General features: G+C 38.2%; 2 protein-coding genes across 2 annotated transcripts in view; one reads left to right on the top strand and one right to left on the bottom strand.

The window, feature by feature from the left end:
* The window catches only part of LOC111146123 (mediator complex subunit 12 like), a 314,971-nt gene that overhangs the window by 97,929 nt on the left and 193,729 nt on the right, over positions 1 to 23,313 (top strand). Inside the window, exons 13-15 of the mRNA XM_022501526.1 lie at positions 908 to 1,122; positions 2,386 to 2,490; positions 3,353 to 3,529. Of these exons, the coding sequence (XP_022357234.1) occupies positions 908 to 1,122; positions 2,386 to 2,490; positions 3,353 to 3,529 (497 nt within the window). The remainder of the gene's footprint in view (positions 1 to 907; positions 1,123 to 2,385; positions 2,491 to 3,352; positions 3,530 to 23,313) is intronic.
* On the bottom strand, positions 6,168 to 8,358 carry LOC111148964 (G protein-coupled receptor 171). Its single transcript, XM_022505814.1, has one exon. It carries the CDS (start codon positions 8,356 to 8,358, stop codon positions 7,402 to 7,404), a length of 957 nt encoding a protein of 318 aa, XP_022361522.1. The 3' UTR covers positions 6,168 to 7,401.

Here is a 23,313-nt window from a genome sequence, read left to right as displayed (position 1 = left end):
TTTTTTTTAAGATTTTATTTATTTATTTGACAGACAGAGATCACAGGCAGGCAGAGAGGCAGGCAGAGAGAGGAAGGGAAGCAGGCTCCCTGCTGAGCAGAGAGCCTGATGTGGGGCTCTATCCCAGGACCCTGGGATCATGACCTGAGCCGAAGGCAAAGGCTTTAACCTGCTGAGCCACCCAGGCGCCCCTCTTCCCTCTTTTTTTTTTTAGTGGATCCTGTGCACTAGTATTTTCAAGGACCTTTTGGATTGTTTTATTGTGAAGTGTCCTTTGAAAGGTACACACATACACCTTAGAAATATACGGACACTCTCAAGCTGTGAAAACAGTCTTGAGCTGTTTTACTAGTAAAACCAGAGGAAAGCAGTTTGGTTCCCCCCCCCCTTTTTTTCTTCCTTACCTGAAACTTTGTGTTTATGTTATTACTTAAGTGGTTACTCATTTGCCAGGGACCACTATCTTTAAACTGGAAGTTGTCCTTAACACACTGGATACTGTTTTTCAAGTCCAAAGGGACGATCAAAACCCATGTGCCCATAATGCACAAAAAGCTTCGGTTTCATAGTAAATTTTCTACTAACTCTTCTATTATGTAAGAAAAAAATGAAAATATTAAGCTTTTTTTTTTTTTTTAAGATTTGCTTTTTAAAAAATTTGAGAGAGAGCATGAGTGGGGACTTTGGCGGGGAAGGGCAGGGGGAGAAGCAGACCCTCCCTCCAACCCCCGCTCCCAGCAGGAAGCCCAAGGTGGGGCTCCGTCCCAGGACCCTGAGATCATAACCTGAGCTGAAGGCAGTTGCTTAACCCACTGAACCACCTGGGTGCCCCATGTTAAGCCTTCCTGTTTGTTGTTTTTTTCCTACTATATCAAGGGGACTGAATTGTTGATCTTTTTCTTTACAGCGGATCCAAACAGTGAATGTGAAAAGGTGGAATTTGTGAATCTGGTGCTGCTCTTCTGTGAGTTCATCCGACACGATGTCTTCTCTCATGATGCATACATGTGCACCCTCATATCTCGAGGAGACTTGTCAGTCACCGCCTCGACCCGACCACGGTCGCCAGCTGGAGAGAATGTGGATGAACACTACCCAAAGGACCATGACATGAAAATGGAGGTATGGCCCTGGGAGTGGTGCCCCAGCCCTGAAAACAACTCAGCTGGGGAAACCCCTTTGAGAGGATCCTTTGGTGGTGGAAGGGTGATTGCATTTTAATTGTATTCTCCTGTTAAAGAACTCATTTATCTCTGTTCCTCACTTATGAAGAAAACATATGGAATATATATATATTCCAGAATTTTCTTTTGAATACTCTAAAACTATTAAAGATTTGACAGTACATAACATTTTTTTACTGGACAGGAATTATATGCTTCCAATTTTATGTATTTCTAATTTCCAGTTTTTCTTTAACATTGTGCCTTAAAATCAGACTGATTTTGGCCTAAAGTCCCTTTCTAAGGAACATCTTTTCCCCAGTTCATCCATTGCTTCTGTCTTTCCTACAAAATGGGACATCCTGTTTTGATCATAACATATCATATTTTCATTTCAATTAATTGAAAACTCTAAAATGTGAAATTATTCCATACTATGACTATAATTTAATGCCAATTTCTGGTGTTTTGGACATTGTTCCATATACTTAAAGGAGTTTTCAAGGCAGAAAACATGGAGGTGGTAAAGAGAAAAGAGTGGAAAATGGTGAGAGATTGTGGAGGTTCCTTAAAAATCAAGCCTCATGATGGTTTTGTGAGCGCTTAAGCATATGCTGTGATGATATTTTTAAAACACTGGTTATCCTTGTAATTGAAAGACCTGGTATTAGAATTACATGTGTGTATTCATAGTTCGTGTTCTTAAGATTTGGTGATCAAATGGTGCAGGAATTTAAAAAATTCCTTCCTTAATACAAATACTGTTGTTTCCAAATTTGCCTACACTAGAAGTTATAAAAGGCTAAAAACCAAAGTTAGTTTACCTGTTTATGTTTCTTTTACATTTCTGTTTCTTCCTTTCTATTCTTGGATATCGAGTTTTCTTATATCTTAGGTACACTCTCAGATTTTTTAGGAAAAGTTTGTGAGCACGTGACTGGGAATACCCTAAAGGAGGGACATTATGGCCAGTTTGTTTTTAGTGTCTTAAGTTTGTGGGCTCTTTCCTTGAAGTATCTTGAAAGGTAAATCTGATGAGGATAAAGAATGTAACTTTTTAAAGCAAGTGCACGTCTTAAAACTTCTCTTTTTTTGGGAAAAATAGTTACTAGGGAGAGAAAAGACCTAGGGTGGTTAAAAATATCACTGTCATATTTTAGCTTCAGGTTTTTAATGAACTACAAAATTTACAGTGTCATTTTCTTTCTCTGGCAATCATCAGGAACAGACTATAATGGCGCATATGGGCATTGACTCAGGAACTACTAATATTTTTGATGAAGTAGACAAGAATGACTTTAAAACTGACTTTGGTTCGGAATTTCCAGTAGGTTCAACCTTCAAATTCTTATTGACTTTTAACCCCCTCTTCCCCACCCCTATCCCAGCTTGTCTCCGTCCTTCTGTTCCTTGCCCCATGTACTGGAATGACCTTTGTACCGATGTAAATGTGATCCTGCCATATTCCTTGCTAGGGTACAGTGACTCATCTTGTGCAATTGTCTCATTTCAGTTCATCCTTAGTTTTGGCTGCATTGTCTCCTTTGTAGATTAGAACACCCCTGTCCTCCTAATTGACTCTCTGTGACTCTTTTGCTCATTTGAGATCATCATCTCTCAGGAATACATGAATAGTTTGATCATGACAGTCTGTGTTGATTTGCTATGTATGTAGCTTTCCTGGATCTGGACTTGTTATACTTTCTCTACTTTATTTCCATATAGTTATAATAATTTCCTCCTTATGGTTCTCAGTGAGGTGCTTTATAAAAAACATATTGTTTGGAATACTGATTAAAACTTTTATATCTGGTACTCATTAGTTTTGTTAATGATTTCTGTGTTTATGTTTTTGTAGGAAATGTAACCCTATGAGAAAACACTTAACCTATGAGTCTGATGTTGTTTCTGGTCCTTGGGGAAGTGTAGCTTTGCATAATTCTTATGAGTGTGTTTGTCATTTTCTCATCTTCAAGTTAGGAGATTATGTTGACAGTTTCCTACTAATCTGTATATGAATTTTGTGGAGATTAACACAGTTTCTTTTTTCTCTTTATTTTCTCAGTGCTTAAAGAGGGAAGAGATAGTGTAGGAGTGTCTTGTGTATTTGGAGTTCTGGTATGTAGTGCTGTGTTTTGGTGTTGCTCTCTTTCATTTACAATCTCCAACATTTGTTTTACATGACTTAGATTTTTTCTCCCATGCCTGGAGAATCCTGTGAGAATGCCAACCCTTCCTTGGGCAGAAGAATGTCGGTTAATGGTGAGAAGTTGCTTAAGAGAGAAAAACCCAGGGAGCTAATTTTTCCATCTAATTATGACCTCCTGCGACACCTGCAGTATGCAACACATTTCCCCATACCTCTGGTAAGTCACGGCTTCAGTCAGTTGACAGCCTTGATTGTTTCATTTTATGATCATTAACCACGACTCTTCTACTACTTGCCTGAGTAATACATATGAAAGCAGGTGAGTTTTTCATTCACTGCTTCTTTTGTTATAATTATGATCATATAGCATATGTATAGTTGTAGTTCAAATTTGTGATGTGATGCTACTGGCTAGCTAGAATTAACGGAATTTTCTAGATTAGTATCCTTTTCTCAAGAGCATTTGAGTGACTGCAAATGACGTCTAAATGTATTTTCCCACTTCCATTTTACACTCATTTACTGAGTGTCTTTTATGTGCACTGTATTGTGGCAGGTACTTGGTGTTATGCAGATGAATGAGAATTTTGGGACACAGGAAAGATGAATAAGATAGGAGGGAGACACATGTGAAATGATATGCACTAAAACACAAGCAATAATTTAGTAAAAACCCAACTGCCCACTGGAAGGTGAACTGTTTGATATGCCTGGGTGTCTTCCACTCTCAAAGAATAAATACTGGAGGGGAGAGAGAGAGCATTTGATTGAGAAGATGGTTAAGGCTTCATAGAGGAGGTTGCATATGACATGGACTTGGATTTCAATCTGATGAATATAAGAATTGAGCAGCATATGAGAGATATTTACTGGGAAATGTAGTGTTTGACTCATAAGGAGTGATGTGATTTTTACTGAAAGGAAACGAGATTGGTTTTTTGATATTAATGAAAATTGGACCCAAATCTGTAAATGTGTTTATAATTTTAGGTTTACTATCTTTTTTCTTGGGATTTTAAGAAATTTTAATGAGCCATTTTTTTCGTTGCACACTATTATTATTATTATTATTATTATTATTATTTTTAAAAACATATAATATATTTTTATCCCCAGGGGTACAGGTCTGTGAATCGCCAGGTTTACACACTTCACAGCACTCACCATAGCACATACCCTCCCCATATTAGTATTATTTTAACAGCAGTGTAATTGTGAGGTATATATAATGTTGTCTTCTGAATATCTTTGAGGAGTTTTGCTCTGCAAACTAAATATTTTCTTAATTTTTAATTTCTGTTATTTTGGAACTTTTCAAAATTTAAAATTTTTTTTGACACTTATTTTCTTTATAACAACTAAGAATCTTCTTTTTGGTGCCAGTTTTTCTGTGTCCAGGGCTATGTCAAAAGTTGCCACAATTCTTTCTGCTCATCACCTGTACACATCACTCATTTCCAACATAATGGAATAATCTCACCATGCATTTAGGGCAACAGAAAGGATAGCCTGATATTTTAGAGATGTGTCCTGAAGAATTTATGGATGAACTATTGCAATGTCTGGGATTGGTCTTAAAATAGTTGGCATCAAAAGTGGGGGGAGGCAGGATTTGAAGTCTGGAGTTCAGTTAACACTTAATGCACCAATGTTAATTTCCTATTTTTGGCAAATGTATCACGGTGATGTAAGGCATTAACATTAGCGGAAACTGAATGAAAGGTATAATGGAACTTGCTGTACTATCTGTGTACCTTTTCTGTAAATTTTAAAGTATTCCAAAATAAAAAGTTAATTTAAATAAAAAGGAGAGAGGTAATAAATAGGCAAAATGTTGAATGTGGTTGAATTGGTTGAGGATTTTGTATTCCTCTCTTGGATAGGCAGGGCTTTGCTGGCTTTCCTCTTCCATATGTCTTGGTTTAGGGCACTACCCAAGCACGGACATCTTTCTTCTATTGTTTATGTAATCCTTGGCCATGCAGTCATTCCCAGCATGTAACATTCTAAAGACTGCCCCCTCCTTGGAGGAAGGAACATGAATGATTTCCAGTGATTAAGTCTCTCATGATGGATTATGACATAACTGTAATGCAGTCATAAAGCAACTGCTAGAAAATTGATGTTGCAGGATACAATTTTTTCATAGCCTTCTATCATCAGTTGCCTTAGGCCTCCCTTTACTGTGTCATTTAGAATAAATCATCAGTAATGTTACTAATGTAACATTGACATTAGGAATGCTGTAGAGAGTCTGGTCCTCTTCCTTAATAAAGAGAGAAAATTTGACTTACTTATTACGCATGAATGTGAGAAGAATATAAGAATATGATAAAAAAAACAAATTGTTCCCTCCCACCCCCATTTCCTGTCTTAAAGATGTAGCTCTAGTAGGTGAAGACCAAGGAGAGAGACTAATAGGGACTTGACCAAAAGATTCAGGAAAAGAAACTAGTAGTTTCATGTATGCTGATATGAATCATGTCTTGATCTGCCAGGCAGCAGACCATCAGCAAGCACAAGTTCTAGTGGGCTGGCATTTCTGCAGCATAGCTGTGGCGTAGCTGTGCCCTTTACACCCTGGGGCAGAGACATAAAGCTGAAGGGGAGTTCCTGTCATGACCACTAGCTAGCTAGACTTTGTCCAGGGCTCACCATGGTGGAAGTGTGATAGACACTTATTTTGGTGCATTTTCTCATTTGGTGCATTTACGCTCTTCAAACTAGGGGATATGAAATTGTACACTGGAATTGTCTTGGGTTCAAGCTTCAGAAAATAATTCTCAGTACAGGACTAAAAATGACTCTGGAATCAAACTTGTTTTGTTAGTTTCCAGGAACACTCTTTCTTTCTTATTTTTTATTTTTTTACACAAATGGGAAAATTTATTAAAGTGAAAAGTACTCGTGAAACATGAGCGTGGGCGTGAGCTCAAGAGGCTGCCGGGAACACCATTTCTTAATCACTGCCGCTAATGCAAACGTATTACCACTTGTTGCAAAACAGACTTTTGCTATTGAAATGAAACCCCCCCCACCCCCAAAGTCTCAAGTATGGTTATCTAAACTTTTCAATTTTCTTTTTCCTAAATAAGTCTTATATTTTATATCATCCGTTGAGTCCTTTCTGCATTACTGGCTGTAGAGAGAATTAGATCTGAGGGTTGTGACCCTGAGAGCTGGAGTCACACCTTCTTTAAACTGGAGGCCCCATGTGGGGTCAGACTCAGACATGGTGCCAGTCAGCCCAGCATGTGTTGTGTTCCCTACAACGTCTTGCTGTGTGTATCTGGCATGTCTATTTTAAGTCCATTTGACTGGTGGTGTTTTTCCATACCTTTGATGTGAGTTTCTAGTTCCAAAACAGTAGTTTCAGCAGTCAGTGCAGTTTAACAACTTGCTTGAAAATTCTGTAGGGTCTATTTCATGTTACTACAAAACAAGAAATCACTGGATTTGTCATTACTTAGGGTGGAAAGTCTTTATAAACCTGATAGAATATAAGTGTATAAAGTACATTAAACACTACTCATGTATTTCCAAGCCTCTTCAGAAGTGAATAGGTTTAGTTGCTGTGTCACAAAACAACTAGATATTAAAAATTGGAGTAGTGAGCTAAAAGGTTACCATCTTTGAAATGATGGATTAAAAATAAATCGGGCACAGGTGGTTTCATGGGAAGATCAGCTGGACTTTTTTGGTATGATCTAAACGGTTTTATTTAAATTGTGTTGCTGAAGGGCTTTCTGCACCTTACAGGGAGATTATTTTGCATATTTCTATCAAGAAGTCAGTTACCTGGTATTTAAATGAATACTTCATGAATGCCTCTGAGCTTGTCCTAAAACTCTTTGAGATTTCAAGGATAATACATGGTTTTACGTTGGTTCAACAGGATCTTTTAGTTTTTTTATGCAAATACTTGGGCTTAGGACCATTAACAACCACAAGAGTACTGCTTAGCTTACATTTAGACAAGTTTCTCAGTAACCAGGCCACGCATGTGTCTCTTACTTAGGCTCTTTTCTCTCTTTCCTGGTACCTGTTGTCCACCGAGGCAGGAAGTGATAACATGAAAAATCCCATATTTTACGCGTTGTTTTCACCATTTGATTTTTCTTTTGGAGACTTGGTCTCCTTAGATGAAGCAAAGGTCTTGGTGACTGTAAAGCGGAATGCTTTTGAGAGATGATAGTACAGGATAGGATCAAAACACAGGTTCGACACAGCAAGGAGCAGTGTGGCCTCTTTGGCTTTAAAGAGTGAAATCCTGGTTGGGCAATCAGATATCACCTCTGTCTGGCTCAGGGTGTATGGGATTCGGACAATGTGATATGGAACAAAACATATGATGTAGCCGGTAGTCACTAAAAGAATGTTGATGAGGGCTTTTTTCACATACTGATAATTTTCATTGTCTTTGTTTCTGTAGAGTTGTCGAATTACAAGGCAGTTAGATATTAAAATGATGGCTGAGAAATTTAAAAATATTGCTACACATACGAAATTTGTCAGCAAATGCCAGTTTCTGCCAAACTCCCTTTTGAATTCCATGCATCCCACATTTGGCTTCTCCTCGATGTCTCTGATGGGAATCATCATGTTGGGCACTGTTATAAGAAGGACCATTAGCCACACCACGGTAGATATCATTTTGGCAAATCCAGGTTCTTGGATCCGATAAATCTTGGAGCTGTATGTCAATTGAAGACAGTGATCAATGCTGACAAATGCTAAGAAAATAATTGACAAGTACATATTAATGTAGATGAGGCAGGCTGTCACTTGGCAGTGGAAAATCTTCAGCTTCCAGGGTGCCACACCCAAGTCAACAACGATTTTCACTGGTAATGCCAGAGTCAGCAGGAAATCAGCCGTAAGCAGGTTAATTAAGTATATGCTTACACACCTGTGATTTTTGTTCTGTACGAAAGCCCAGGTTGCAAAACCACTTCCAATAATTCCAACAAGGAAAACTAAATAAAAAAAATATGTGAATGGCTCCAGATCTCTGTAAACTGGGCAGAAGATAGAACTGTTTGTCATCTTGAGGGGAAGTAAGGATGACTCTGTTTAAAAAAAAAAAAAAAAAAAAAAATCCGAAGAATCTGTTTAAAAAAAAGGGTTGGGGAGGGAGGTTAGTAATTAAAATTAGAAATGATTTTCTTTAAAAACATTTGTATTCAGGGGCGCCTGGGTGGCTCAGTGGGTTAAGCCTCTGCCTTTGGCTCGGGTCATGGTCTCAGAGTCCTGGGATCGAGCCCCACGTGGGGCTCTCTGCTCAGCAGGGAGCCTGCTTCCCCCCTCTCTCTGCCTGCCTCTCTGCCTACTTGTGATCTCTCTCTGTCAAATAAATAAATAAAACCTTTAAAAAAAAAGAAACAACATTTGTATTCAGAACACCTGGGTCACAATTTTTCTAATTCTTAGGTAGAATTTTATTGGTGAAATAGTTGGTGGGAACATCATGTTTTGTAGAGGAGGCCTGGGTTTTCCATGGTCTGATTTCATGATTTTGGGAAATCCCATAGAGATTTGCTTCTAGAATGGATATTTTTGACATCATACTTTTGCATTCTGATAACTCTTGTTACCACTTGGGTTGGAAGTTAGTTTGCAGAGGAGATAAGTGAACTGAAATTCTGAGAAACAGACAGAGAGGAAATGAGGGCAAAATGGTTTAGTTGTGGCTGAGCCTGAAGAGGTTTCAGTGAGGCTTCCTGGCTTGCTGTTTTCATAGATTGACAAGAGCTCCTCATGCTGGAGAAACCTAGGCTGAGAGGGACGATAACGGGGGACAGAAAATTATCCTGAAATTTAGAGGGAATTATTTTAAAAGTAGGCCCTTCACTATGTCAAGTGCCAGAACATGTTCATCATCATTGCGTTTCATTTTTCTGTTCAGCGAAAAGAGTTGAAGGGTTAGAATCTGGCTTGAATTGATGCTTATTCCTTCTTTTTCCTTACTCCCATTCCCTAGTGACCTGGGCCTGTGATGTCCAGTATGTGGCCACTTATGACTACTGAGTGCTTGAAATGACAGCACTTCAACAGCCAAATTGATCTGGGCTGTAAATGCAAAATACACACCAGGTTTTAAAGATTTTTTAAGGAAATATTATAAAAAACAATACAAGTAGTCAAAGTGGCACTATTTTGTTCAAATAGAACAATTAGTAAAACATCTCCATATTTTTTGTATTCAGCGTATGTTAAAATGATATTTCTGATGTTAGGTTAAATATATGATAAAAATTAATTTCTCCTGTTTCTTTTTGCCTTTTCAAACGCAGCTACTGGATAATTTTAAAGTACCTCTGCGGTTTGTCTTCTGTTTCTGGTAAACAGTGCTTGTATAGATGTTTCGTATCGGTGTTTTTGAGAAGTTTGACCACAGATGTATTTTAAAGCCTTTTAGAGCAAGAATATATGATCATTGGTTACAAAATTCTCAAAGAGAAGCTCAGTTATATTTGTATGGAAGCATCTAACTATAATGCTTTTTTTCTTTCACTGTAGGTTTTGAGGCAGTTAAGCCCAAAAGTATAAGACATATTCTTAGAACCATTGTGATTGACACTGATAATGACAGAATCTTGTCATTTTCCCTCCAGATCTAGAACATAAGTGTAAGGTAAACCAATGGGCTTTCGTTCCTCTCTTTGGCCTGGTCCAAACTAATGCTCTTAGGGCCACGGATATATCTTTCTGGTGCTGCTTCTTGGTGTACACCCTCCTCATGCATATTAAACACTTTCCTCTTTTTTTAAAGACCAGGAGATTTTGTGTTTTAGCAGAAAAAAACCTGACACACAACTTCTTAAAAACAGCGAATCTGGGTGACTGGGTGGCTCAGCTGGTTAATCTTAAGGCCCTGGGATCGAGTCCCACATTAGGCTCCCCCCTCAACAAGGGAGTCTGCTTCTTCCTCTGCCCGCCCCACTTGTGTTCACGCACACTTTCTCTCTCTCAAAAATAAGTAAAATTAAAAAAAAAAAAGAAAATCTTAATTATAGTGGCTAAGAAGTCCAAATAAACTGATTCTCTGAAACCTCCCTTTAAAAGTAAAACAACAACAACAAAACCTTTTGAAGCCTTTCTCATTCTTAATTCTCCTGATTACTTAAAGATCCACTGTATACACACCTTGGGATGAAACACTATAAACAGATTGTTAAGGCAGACCTACACGAAACTTTATATAAAGTGTCACTTAAAAGGGTGACTGTTCTTCCTCTTTCCCAACTCCAGGTAGGACTTCAGGGTTCATGCATAATTCATTCTGCACTAAACTCAATGAAAATAATTGAGTACTTTGTGTCTGGCACTGTGCTAAGTACTACATGTGCTTATTTAACCTTTCATCATTCCCATCACGTAGGCATTATCCCTACTTTATAAATGAGAAAAGTGTGGAACAACGAGGTTAAGTAACACCCAAGGTTATATAGTTGTTAAATTATAGAACCAGGATTCCAACTCAGACAGTCTGACCTCAGAAGCTATGTTCAAAACCACTCTAGAGCTTTGTCTCAGTAATAGTAGTAATCATGGTGATGGTGATGATAGTACCTGTTGTTACAGCAGCCAGCCTTACGAAGTGCTTGCTATGCAGCAGAAACTATATTCTAGGCAATTTTCACATAAAAGAGCAAAAAGAAAATATTAGTTTTTAACTTTTCCCCTAAATACTAATGAGAGAGGTTCAGACTTCAAGTATTTTTTTTTGTTTCCTTTTACTGTATATATATATATTTAAAAACCAGATCCAGGTTCTACCTTTTAGATCTAAACCTCCCTTGCTTGCAAAGTTCCCATGACCTGGTTGCTTCAAGCCATGCCTACTGTCTTCACCCCAGTTCCCTAGACTGGTGGTATCTCTCCTCTGCTGTGAACTGCTCCTTCCTGCCTTTGTACTCTGGCTATGATAAAAATTGGGGACTTACAGGACTTTAAGGATGGTGGGAACCTTTATTGATAGTGTCTAGCCCAAGCCTCCGATCAGTTGAGGAGACTGGGGTCTGGCACTCTGATATTATGCAAGGTTTTTCCAGCTTGTGTGATGGGCTGGAATCTGACCCCGCTGATCATTTTTAGGCTTTCTGACCTTATCCTTCCTATCTTAAAATGCCTGGAGTAAGCTCTTTGTGTCTGGAAGTCTACTCCAGGCTTCACTGACTTCTTAGAACTCTGTTTTTTGGATAGTAACCATTTATTTGAACCGTGGCATTCTGACCATCCTTTTCTTCTCTGGGTCAAAAGCTAGTGTTGAAATAAATTGATCCTCAACTCTATCACCCACCTTAGCTCATTGTTCCTTTACCAGATGCTAGAATTTTGGCTTAAGCTCTTGTATTCCGCCCCCCCCCCCTTTTAAAAAAAATTTTATTTATTTATTTGACAGAGATCACAAGTAGGCAGAGAGGCAGGCAGAGAGAGAGGGGGGAAACAGGCTCCCTGCTGAGCAGACAGCCCGATGTGGGGCTCGATCCCAGGACCCCGAGATCATGACCTGAGCCGAAGGCAGAGGATTAACCCACTGAGCCACCCAGGTGCCCTTGCTCTTGTATTTCTAATGTTACATTATAATAGTTAACATAGTACTGTGTTTTTTTAAGTGCTCCTATTGTTCATACAATTATACAATAAAGTCTCATTTTATAGATGAATATACAGTAAAGAGGAGGATTAGAAAATTGTTTTCATCAATTAATAATTAGTATTCCCTATAGCTAGAACTGGCCATATATACCACTTATGGATAATTTATTTAAAAATAATCACAGCATAACTATTTATCTGATGATGCTTGAGATTCCTGTAGGACCTTGCACTCGCTTTTTGTGAACCTCAGTCTAGATTGCGATGAAAAACAAATCTCTTCATTTAAAATTTTTGGTATGTTGATTATACTATAATAGCATTTTGTGTTCTCTCTCAGAAATCTGAAGACCAAGTGCTTGATAAATGTTTCATTAACCAATTACTTAGCCTGTGGAAATTTGAGGTGCTACAGCAAAAATAAAAAAATTCAAGTGTCTCCTTTGTTTGGGATTGAGTGCCCATTGCTTAGGGAATAAATACACTTATTAGATTTTTCTTTTTAAATGAAAGTCACAATAGAATGTTCTTGAAATTACCTATCAAAATTTTTATGGAGGGGAAGTCATTTCAGGATCTGTTGCGCTCTGTCGTAAAGACTTACAACATGGCATTTATCCATTTTGTTATAAAAAATAAGATTGAGTTACTGAATAGTTATGTTGGCCTATAAGTAAATATTCAGTCTTGTATAAATTAAACTTCTTTTTTTTTCTTTTGAGAGGAATGGATGAGGTTATCAGATAGAACAGAATTATAGTGCAGTTCATAGTGAGAATCTATTTAGAATTTAATAATTGGTACCCTCTTACACGGCAGCCTTATCACACAGTGTCCTTTCCAACTTAATTGTCTTAAACACTGAGCGTGATAGCTTCCCCTTAGATGGAAAGACATTTGAATATATCAAGTACTTAAAAACACCTACCTGGGGGTATATTGTCTGAGCCACTGCGGGCTCGCTGTGTGTCTTCAGAGAAGCAGGAGCTTGCCGTCTGGCCTGAGCAAGAGCACTGGCAACTCCATTGCACGAAGGCTGGCTGTACAAAAAATTTCCTTTCCTTTTCGTGTGGTTTTAAAGTGTCGCATATTGACGTAGATGAAACTGTGGTTTGTGAATAGTTTAACTGTATCAAAGTTCTCCCTAAGAGGTTCAATTTGGTGTGTGCTTCCTTTTGTGTGTTTGTGTATTCTTTTAGAGAAAGATTTTTGTTGTCCCATCGTCATGCCTTGCATTTTTTTTTAAACATCCAAGATACGTTTTCCATCATAATGATTTTAAAGAACATCACTTTTTGTGCCTTGAAAGGGATTATGTGTTAAATATAGTAGGTCTTCAAGCAAAATTTCTTTAGTATACATCCTGATATTATCAGCTTTTCGAAGTTATAATTAGAACAATTGTTGCAGTGTGGATTCTGCTGAGTCCTCTATTAATAAAGAAAGATGTGATTTAACATAGTCTGATAAAGTTTATGTTTTGTCTTTATTCTTTTTTGTTGTTGTTGTGGAAAAATCTGGAAGTAGCAACAGAAGAAAAATTACATGCACAGAGATAATTACTGTTAATGGTTTTGGTACATAAATTGGCACAAATCTCAGCACAGATTTAAAAATCTTTCTAAGTGTATGCACACTTACTTAAAATGTTATATTATGTGTGCTGTGGTATCGTTGTAATTCTTTTCTTTCAAGGATATTTTGGGTCTGTTTCTCTAAGTTCAAGAGTAGGCCATTTGTCAGTTTGGCCCAAATAGCTTAATGAATTGAGCCTGGTATTTAGTAATTAATAGATTGTATGTAAAGGAACCCTCCTGTGTATTTAAATTGTTTGGGTACATGATCATTCTGCCTGTGGTGAGCACATGTTTACTGAGTGTCTGAATGGAGCTCAGCGTGGTGAAGGACCTCATGAAAAGTCACTGTACCCCATCCACGTCATCGACTGGCTTTGTTAGGTTATCTTTCTTGTATAAGTGTAGCCTTTATAAAAGAGGATATGAGCTCACGTCTCAGCCGTATTTTCTGGAGTCCTACGTCTGTTGGTCCAAAGTTGATTTGAAAGTGCAAAACCATTTCTTGGTTAGGGCCTGATTTCTAATGTTACTTCATTGGTTTGGTAGGTTCTTTGGTTTTCTCTCCTTTTTTCCTAATAATTCTTAGTTTTCCAGATATTTAAAAACAAAAAAAAAAAAGCCTCTCCAGAATCCAAAATGAATCCCTTTGTAATTATTTTTAAAAAGAAAAATCTCTCAAAAGACTAAATGAGATGTCAGGCCAAGGGGAATTTAGGGAGAGTTTAAGGGAACTTTTGGTGGGGGGTGGGGGGTAGGTAAGAATGCTTATGATGATAGTAGCCATTTGTTTCGTGAATCCTGGTGTTCTCCCAAATTCATGTAGTAATAATACAATAGTGAGTATGAATAATAACTATTACTGCTATTATTATCATCACCATGTTGCAAAAGAAGACTTTATATATATGCACTTACAGATCAGACCAAAAAAGCCCAAATCTTAAACTTCGTCCTTGGTTTTTGGTTAAGAAGCAATGTTAACTCTCATCATAACAGTGCTGGGAAAGGCTCCGTCTTTGAAGATTTGTGTGCATTGTTGTTGGATGGGACTCAGTGAAAAACACACTTCAGAAAAGACACCCTTGCAGATCGTCAAGTAAGTGAGCAGTGATGCTCATGGTTCACATGCAGTGGGGACAGAGGTGGGGGCATGGAGAGAGTTTGGTGAGACAGAGCTGGCTGCCAGTGGAGTGGTGAATGGTTCTAACATGGTATGCAGGAAAACCGGAGTGAGCAGTTTTTGGTAGTGCAGTTTTTTGTTTCTTGTTTTAGATAGGCATATCTATCTGTTTACTTCCCTGTTGACTTTGGGGGTATAGCCAGACAGAGCTGAGAAGTACATTCAACTATTCTGAAAGATCTGTGGCCACCGTTTTTGTGTCTGGATTGCCAGATAGAAAAGAGCTGAAGGACCCTAGTTCTCACTGTTCCATTTCCTTTTTGGAATGGTGAGAAACCAATCTTTTAATAGTGAAACTGAACCTTGTTCTTCCTTATGAGAATAACCTTGAGGCTATCTGATATTTTGTGGAAGTTTAATCAGAGTAGAAATATGCTTTTTTGGGGCTACCATCCCTGTTTTGTTTTTAACACAAATTCCATTTGAAATTTCCCAAAGTCACTTCTTTATCTCTTTCATTAAGAAAAAATGGTTCTCAGAGTATATTTTGTTAGTGTTCTGGGAAATTACAAGTCATCACTAACCCAGTATTTTAGAAACCCAAGTGGGCAGAAGTGAGGTGAGGTTATTTTTCCTTGACCTTGGTCATGGCGGTACTTTAAAAGAAATGACGTACTAGTTACTTTAATGGATATTTTGCTTGTTTTAAATAAAACCTGAAAAAGCAAAATTGCCCCACAAATTGACAAAGAAAATCTTACTGTAGTCAACTTCTCCAGGCACACAAATCATGCTTTTGATTTTACTGAACACAAATGCCAAACTGTATTTCAGTAGAAGTGTCGTTTTTAATGTTTAACTTTCTTAAAATTTGTTTTTTAAACATAGCATAATAGCCCTTTGGAGCTAATAGGAATGGGAAAATGAATATCGGAGTAGGTAACCACTGCCACAGTCAGACACCAGTTTGAGAACTTATTTTCTTTTAAGGAAATCCATGATTTGTTAGGAAAGCCCGCTCTTTACAGATGGGGAAACTAAGGCCTTGTCCAAAGCTGCTCCATTAGACTCCAGTGACCTAGTACTTCATTATGCTTCTTAAAATGAAAGTGTTGGGGGTGGAAACAATGGTTACAAAGGAGGCCAGCAGATCCATCCAGCCCGTCCCCCTGCCTGTTGCCCCCCTTAGTTTAAATTTCAGTACAGCTGAGCGGTGGGAATGGTATGCGACTGTGCCCACTCCTCTCATGGAGTCTGAGTTGAGAACAAAGTAGTTTGCCTCCTGAAGCTTTTTTATGATCTTTGGGTAGGAGGCTGTTCCTTGGTTAAGAAATGCTGGTGATCAAGATGTTTCTCTGGGGTGTGTGTGTGTGTGTGTGTGTGTCTGTCTGCCTTCTCTGGGGAGCCACTGTGCTTTCGGTTTACATTTTGAGAGATTTTTTTAAAGCGTGTAATCCCTTTGCCCACTTGGATTAGTCCAAAGACTTTCTCCCCCTGACTCTTATGAGATTGGCCGCTTCAAATCTCAGAGTGACAGATGTGATTAGACCAGAGCACTTTTTAAGGGAGGCATAGACAGACACAGAGCTTCTAAAACGTTGCTGATTCTGTTACTTAAACACTCTCTCGGCTTTCCCTTTTTAATGAAACAGAGAGTAAAAAGTTGGAAGTGTTTTTTTTAATTATTTTTATTAACATGTATTATTTGCCCCAGGGGTACAGGTCTGTGAATCGTTAGGCTTACACATTTCACAGCACTCACCAAGAAGTGTTTTGAAGGCAAAAGGGTTTTACATATTCTTGGAATGTGAACTCGATTATAAGAATGACTGAGTATATTCATTCCCCTTGCCTGTCCTTTTGTTCTTTTTATTAAAGACTGTACAGTGTTGTTGGGTAACCATACAGTTCATTTTACCTTTCAGTTGTGTGCTATTTGATGGATGGATATGAAATAATTAACAAGCGAAATCCCTAAGAAAGAAATTTGAATGGTTATCTTGTTTCTTTTTGGTCACCAAAGTTCATTTTCTCCCCTTTGAGTGGTAGTGGTCCTTTCCTTAAGAAGTTGTGAATAACACGTTTTCAAAGTTCGGAATACATTTTACAAACTCTGTTGTTACCTTCCAGGCGAAGGTTCTCTGGAGACATTCTCCCAACCCCTTGCCATGGGAGTCCTTGTTTTTTGATCAAGTACTTAAGGAAAGTTCTAACAAATGTTTGTTGACTGTAGGCTGCCTCCTTAGCTCCCATGCTAGAGGGTATTTTTGTTATGTTTAGTAGGTTATGGTGTAGAGGGGGTTGCACGGAATTTGTAGCACCTGCAGTGATACTGTTAGAACTCGGTAAGTCTGAGGGCATTAGATTCCATAGGGTTAGGGAGAAAGCAGAAGACAAGAAACCAGGATAGGGGATGATTAGGATGCGGTCATTCTGAGTGAGAAGCAATAAGGAGCTCCCACCCTTAGATGGGAAGGGATGGGCACTGGGAACAGTGGAAGAAGTATAGTATGGGGCTGTGGTTTTGGGCTGGGAGGGGAGTAGATTTTGGTTTCAGTCCTGGCGAGGGAAGTCTGAGGAGAGAATCCAGGTGGATAGGTAGAAAGGTGAGTTCGAGGATTGGATTACTTTGTTTTTAGTGCTACCTCATTACTTGATAAAGCCTAGATTGTTTTTATTTTATTCCTTCTCTTTTAGATAGCTGATATTCCTTAGTGCTTTATCGTCATAACCAGGACATTCTGCTTCTGTTTTTGTTTGTGTATTTGTTTTTTGGATTCTCTATATAAGTGAAGTCATACAGTATTTGTCTTTTTGTCTGGCTTATTTCACTTAACTTCGGCCCATATATGTTGTTGCAAATGGCAAGATCTCATTCTTTTCTATGGGTGAGTAGTATTCCATTATATATAGACACCACTTCTTTATCCATTGTCTGTGGATGGACACTTGGGTTGCTTCTGTATCTTGGTTATTGTAAATAATGCTGCAAGAACCAGGGCGCATATATCTTTTCAAATTACTGTTTTCATTTTCTTTAAGGGTCTAGTACTGGAGTTACTGGATCATACGGTATTTCGATATTTAATTTTTAAAAAAAATTTATTTATTGGAGAGAGAGAGAGGGTGTGAGTGCACACATGGGGGCAAGGGCTAGAGGAAGATGATCTTGCTTAGAACTCAATCTCATGACCCTGAGCTCATGACCTGAGTCAGAGGAGGAGTTGGATGCTTAACCGACTGAGCCATGCAGGCACCACTCTATTTTTAATTTTTTAAGGAACTTCCGCGCTGTTTTCCAGAGTTTGGCTATATCAGTTAACATGGCCACCAACAGTGTATGAGGGTTCCTTTTTGTCCATGTCTTTTAGCACTTGTTCTATCTCGCCTTTTTGACACTAGCCATTCTGACGGTGTAGGGTGATATGTTACTGTGGTTTTGGTTTGCATTTCCCTGATGATGAGTGATGTTGAGCGTGTGTCTGTTGGCCATTTATAGGACTTCTTTGGGAAAAAGGTCTATTCAGTTCTCTCCCTGGTTTTTGATCATATTATTTGGTTTTCTAGTGTTGAGTTTTATAGGCTCTTTATATATTTTGGATACTAATTCCTTTTTGGATATATTATTTGCAAATATCATCTTCCATTCAGTAGATTGCCTTTGGTTTTGTTGATGATTTTTTTTTTGCTGTGCAATAATGAGGACATTCTGAATGTAACTTTTTAAACACTTAAGAAACTTATTTTAAATAGCATTGGTAGGGAAGCCCTGGTTTCCCTATTAAAAAAATAGCATTTTCCTTTTTATTTACCTAACTACTTTCATAGTATCAACCAGATAGGAAAACACATTTGGTCGTGGCATTGCGATTATTTTTTTAATAGTGGCAATTTTTTAAAAATTAAAATTGGTGGTTAATTTACAAACAAAATGAGAATTAACTTCTCATTTTGGTCAGTAAATATCGGGGAGAGCCAGTATTCCTTCAGAAAGCCATGGTGTAAAAAGTAGAGTGTAAATAATTAACAGCTTGAAAAAGCTCCTAGTTAAATGTAGAGAATCTTTTAGTTTAGAAAAGGGATTATTAAGTAGAGTGAAGTATTGTATGGGGAAGATGAGAGCCACATTTCAGTGGCCTTTTATGTCAGGAGATGGGATGATAGGAAAGTAAACCTTTAGAACTTTGTCATACACTTGGGAGGAAGATTTAACAGTTACACAGTGACCTGGGATCTGGGAGGGAAGCAGGAGGTAGTGCAGCTGTGGGCTTCGCCTGACATACTGACACCATGTGGAACGGTGCTGGTGACATCTGGAGGTTGGAAATAGAACAAGATGACCCTGGGCCCACAGTCTTATATTTCAGGTCCCCAAAGCACTGAAGGTAGTGTTTGGGAAGTGGGTTGAGATGATGAGATCACAGAGATCTTAACTGTGACCATGAGAGAAGTCATACTTATGCAATGAGCACATTCAAAAAGCAGCAAGTAGTCTTTGTCAATGAAAATACTTCTCATCTACTTTGTTGTTGAGAGCGGGCCTGTTTTCATAATAACTCTTTTCGTGCTTGTACTCCAGCTTCTGTTGCAGTGGGAGAGATAAAAATGGCTTAGCTTTTTATGTTTTCTGCCAACCCTGAAACTGCTTTGGAGTGCCCCGGGTTAAAAGGGAACATATTCCAGGTCCTACCGTAGAGAAAGCTGTCATGCGAGTCCTCGAGTGTTCAGGGTGCCCAGGGCGGCTTCTAAACTTAGATGCCTATGCTGGGAAAGAAGGCCTGATACACAGTGTGTAAGAAACAATAGAAAGCAAGGAAAGCTGGGAATGATAGTGAGTTGAGAGCTTTTGCCTCACCAAGAGAGGCTAGCAGGCCCTTAGCTGGAGCCAGTTGCTTCCCCATGCTTTTATTTGTTGGGACAGTAATTAAAAGAAAACACATCTGTAGGTAGAAGATGGTATGCCACTAGCTGTTTCACAACTTATGGACTGCAGAAATCTAATAGAAAGGTGTTTGAAAATGGCTCTTGACTATGTCTAAAAATCCCCCATTAATAGGAACTCTTAGAGTTTAACTGAACCATGATTCCATTTTGATGTGTAATTGAGTCAGCTACCTATACAAAAATATTCTGAAGTTTTTTTTAATTTTTTTTTCCTTTTTTTTTTTTTTTAAAGATTTTATTTATTTATTTAACAGACAGAGATCACAAGTAGGCAGAGAGGCAGGCAGAGAGAGAGGAGGAAGCAGGCTCCCCGCCGAGCAGAGAGCCCGACGTGGGGCTCGATCCCATGACCCTGGGATCATGACCTGAGCCGAAGGCAGAGGCTTTAACCCACTGAGCCACCCAGGCGCCCCTGAAGTTTTTTTTTAAATAAAAAACTTTTGTGGTAAGAATCAGGAAGCAAACATCATAATCATCTAAGTTTACCCATGAAAGCTGCCCACTGAGATATGTGACTCTGACAGTGGTTGTTTACAAAAGGCTGCCTCCTGCTAGGGGTGCTCATCTGTTCGTTATCTCCGCAGCCTCTGGACTCTATTTTCTCAGCAGTAAAAACAAGACTTCTCCTTTGAGAAACCCACTTTCTGCGGTTCTTGTCCATAGGCCTATCACAGTGCTCACTCTGCTTCTCATATCAGGGTCAGGCCATAACTGACAACCAGCATGTCAGATTCCACTGGCCACAGATTGGGATGGAAAATAAGCTGGTATGATCCAATGAAAGCCAAGTTCCAGGTTTCTGAAGAAATTCTCTGGAGGACTGACTGTGAAGATTTAAGGTCTAGAAATGCTTCTTTCGTTTTGCTACCACGAAAAAAGAGCCCACAGCTTTTTTTGAGTTCCTAATACTGTGGAAGGTGGCTGCAAAAATGGTATAAACCAGCTTTTGTTACATCAGCTGAGGCCCCCAATCAGCCCTTAAATAAGCCATAATGACAACTTGGGACATTTAGGTCTGTTAGCCAGTATATCTCTTTTTATTGCAGAAATCCAGTTTAAGTTGTATATTTTGGTCACCTACAAATTAAACAATTCTGATACATTGACTTCCTCTGGAAGATTAACCCAGAAATTCTAGAAAACACCCTCATACAAGTTTTGTTTCTACTTGATGATGTTAATAAAATATTTGCCATTAGGTCTCTATTCTGTCCTTAAACCCATTGCTGCTATTTATGTCCTTTGACTCTGGACAAGAAGAAGAAGTATCTTTATTAATACAAAAAATAACTGTGACATCAGACCATCCTCCCAGAGTGATACGAGATTTCCTTTTGGGTAAACCGCACTGTGAGGTTTGTGTGGGGAGGGGTTGGGAGAGAACTGGTATGGTGTGGTCTTCAACAGTACAAAGCTATTACTACCTTTTGCTCACCAGTTCTCTGCAAGATATCAGTGGCATGCAAATTATCTTCTCATGACAGGACATCCCCACGGAAGAACCACTTTAACAACATGTGGCTTTCCTTTCCCATATGTCACTTTTTAAAAATACTTTAACTGTTTCTCCAATATGATTGTGTTAATTTACTTTCTTAGAGGAAAATATATATTATAAAACTGTATTATAAACTAGCTACAGAAATTACTCCGTAACATAATTTAAAAAAAAAAAAAAAGTACTGGTAACCTCAGGGAAGTTTCTGGATTGATCCACTGTTGCCATCGCTCTACTCTATTTCTCGTAACTGTTAATCAATGGTTGCTTTACAGTATTCTTACCTGGATTGCGTGTTGTTTCCTGAAAAACCTTGATGTCCACATTACCCATCTGCTTTAGCACAGTGGTAAACAAAGACATTATCTGGTGCTCCTCCTTTTCTTTTTTACTTTCATTTTCTCCTGTGGCCCAGTGTCTGTGTGTGGGGTTGGGGGGACGCATGTGAAACACCAGTGTTGATTCATTTGCCCTGGCCAGTGGGAACTGTGAAGAGTAAGCACAGCCAGTTTCTTTTGCAGATGTAGTTAGCCAAACATAAACGGCAAGCTTAGTTTTGCCAAGCATGTTTGTCATAGGTTGGTGATTTGTTTCTTTTTGAGAGAGGATATTTGACCCACATTTGGGAGCAGGGAGTTTTTATGAGGATGGAATGTGGACACAGAGTAAATACCTTCCTAGCTCTTCTTTAATGTGAGGTGTATTTTCTGAGTTTTTCTTAAAATCTATTGAGGTCCCAGAGCATATGAAATAGTTGTTTTGGAAAGTCTGTGGCAAATAAAAATTCTGACTATTCTAGGTAACTGTCTTCCTTCCTTTATGCATAATTAGGGTATTAAAGAAACCACCCATATCATGACTATGAAGAAAATTGGCATTATTTTTTCCTACCGTAATTTTTTAAGTTTTTTTTTTTTTTTAAAGATTTTATTTATGTATTTGAGAGAAAGAGAGAAAGCACAGGTAGGAGGGGGGGCAGGTGGAGAGGGAGAAGCAGACTCCCCACTGAGCAGGGAACTAGATGTGGGACTTGATCTCAGGACCCTGGGATCATGACCTGAGTCAAAGGCAGAGACCTAACCGACTGAGACACCCAGGTGCCCCGTCTCCCTTGATTTTTTAAAAAGAAAAACCAAATGCTATTGAAAATACTCACTTTATTATTACAGCAAGGGGAAAAAAGTATATGCACTTGACTTAAAAAATGTTTGTGAAGAACATTTGGAAGATGGTCTGGATATCTTTTAGCCAGTTAATAGCAGAAAAATAATTTAGTTTTGATAACTTACAAGCTCGTAACCATATCCCATATCTGCACACTTTAAATTCAAATGCTTTTTCAAAAACAATGTGACATATAAATTTTCATTTTATGTGTATTTTTTCGCTCATAATTATAAATCTTAGATTTTCGTTTTAGATTTTCCAGTTGCTTTCTAAGAAAACTGCTTCTCCTACCCCTAGGTATATATATGTACACACTATGTATGTATGTGTGTGCCTTTGTCCCAGTCAACGTATTTTTTCCCTATACCATTGAACAGGGGAAGTTGCTGGCAACACTTACCAATATCCAGCTTCCTTCAATAGAGTCCACCTAGAAGTATTTTAACATTAGAGTTCCAGGCTCATGTAGTGGCTTAATAAGTCTTCAGATAAAACACATTTAAAATGTATCTTATTTTATTCTCAGAATGCTACCAGAAAAATTACTTTTTTTTTTCCTGCAAAGAAGAGAATTTATATCAACTTTCCTTTGAAATGCCATGAGATAGATAAATCAGTAGGGGATTTCTTAAGTGATTTTCTTGGTCTGCTTGTCTTCAAATCAGAAAACACTTGACTTTTTCACTACAAACATGTCCCTAGTTCTTTATCAAACTGTGCTTGCTTTTAAGTTGATCTTTAGTGACCCTGTTGAAAAGAATCACATAACTTAATCCTTGTATTTAGAGAAGGAAGATGCCCCAGTGAATTGTCTTGATAGCTTCCTATTTTCTTTATGCTATTCTAATTTCTACATTAACTGACCCAGGCTAGTGATTTAAATCTTCTGTTTCGATGGAATAAAGTGGAGTAACGCATGTATTACTTTTTTCTCTGATGTTATAAAAAAGCAGGGAAACGTGTATTTTCTTTTTTTTATTATACTAAATTGGATTGTAATGCCTAGAGATGATACTTATTAGCATGGACATTGGGTTTTTTTTTTAATAGATTTTATTTATTTAGACAGAGAGAGATCACAAGTAGGCGGAGGA

The sequence above is a fragment of the Enhydra lutris genome, unplaced genomic scaffold (genome assembly GCF_002288905.1).
Source record: "Enhydra lutris kenyoni isolate GAN:26980312 unplaced genomic scaffold, ASM228890v2 scaffoldscaffold2, whole genome shotgun sequence".
Classification (NCBI taxonomy): Eukaryota; Metazoa; Chordata; class Mammalia; order Carnivora; family Mustelidae; genus Enhydra; species Enhydra lutris.
The sequence above is the reverse complement of the archived record's forward strand: the minus strand, read 5'-3'. Positions and strand labels throughout refer to the sequence as shown.

Coding starts and splice junctions, on each gene's coding strand:
- LOC111148964 (XM_022505814.1), bottom strand. CDS start 8,358: ATGACAAACAGTTCTATCTTCTGCCCAGTTTACAGAGATCTGGAGCCA.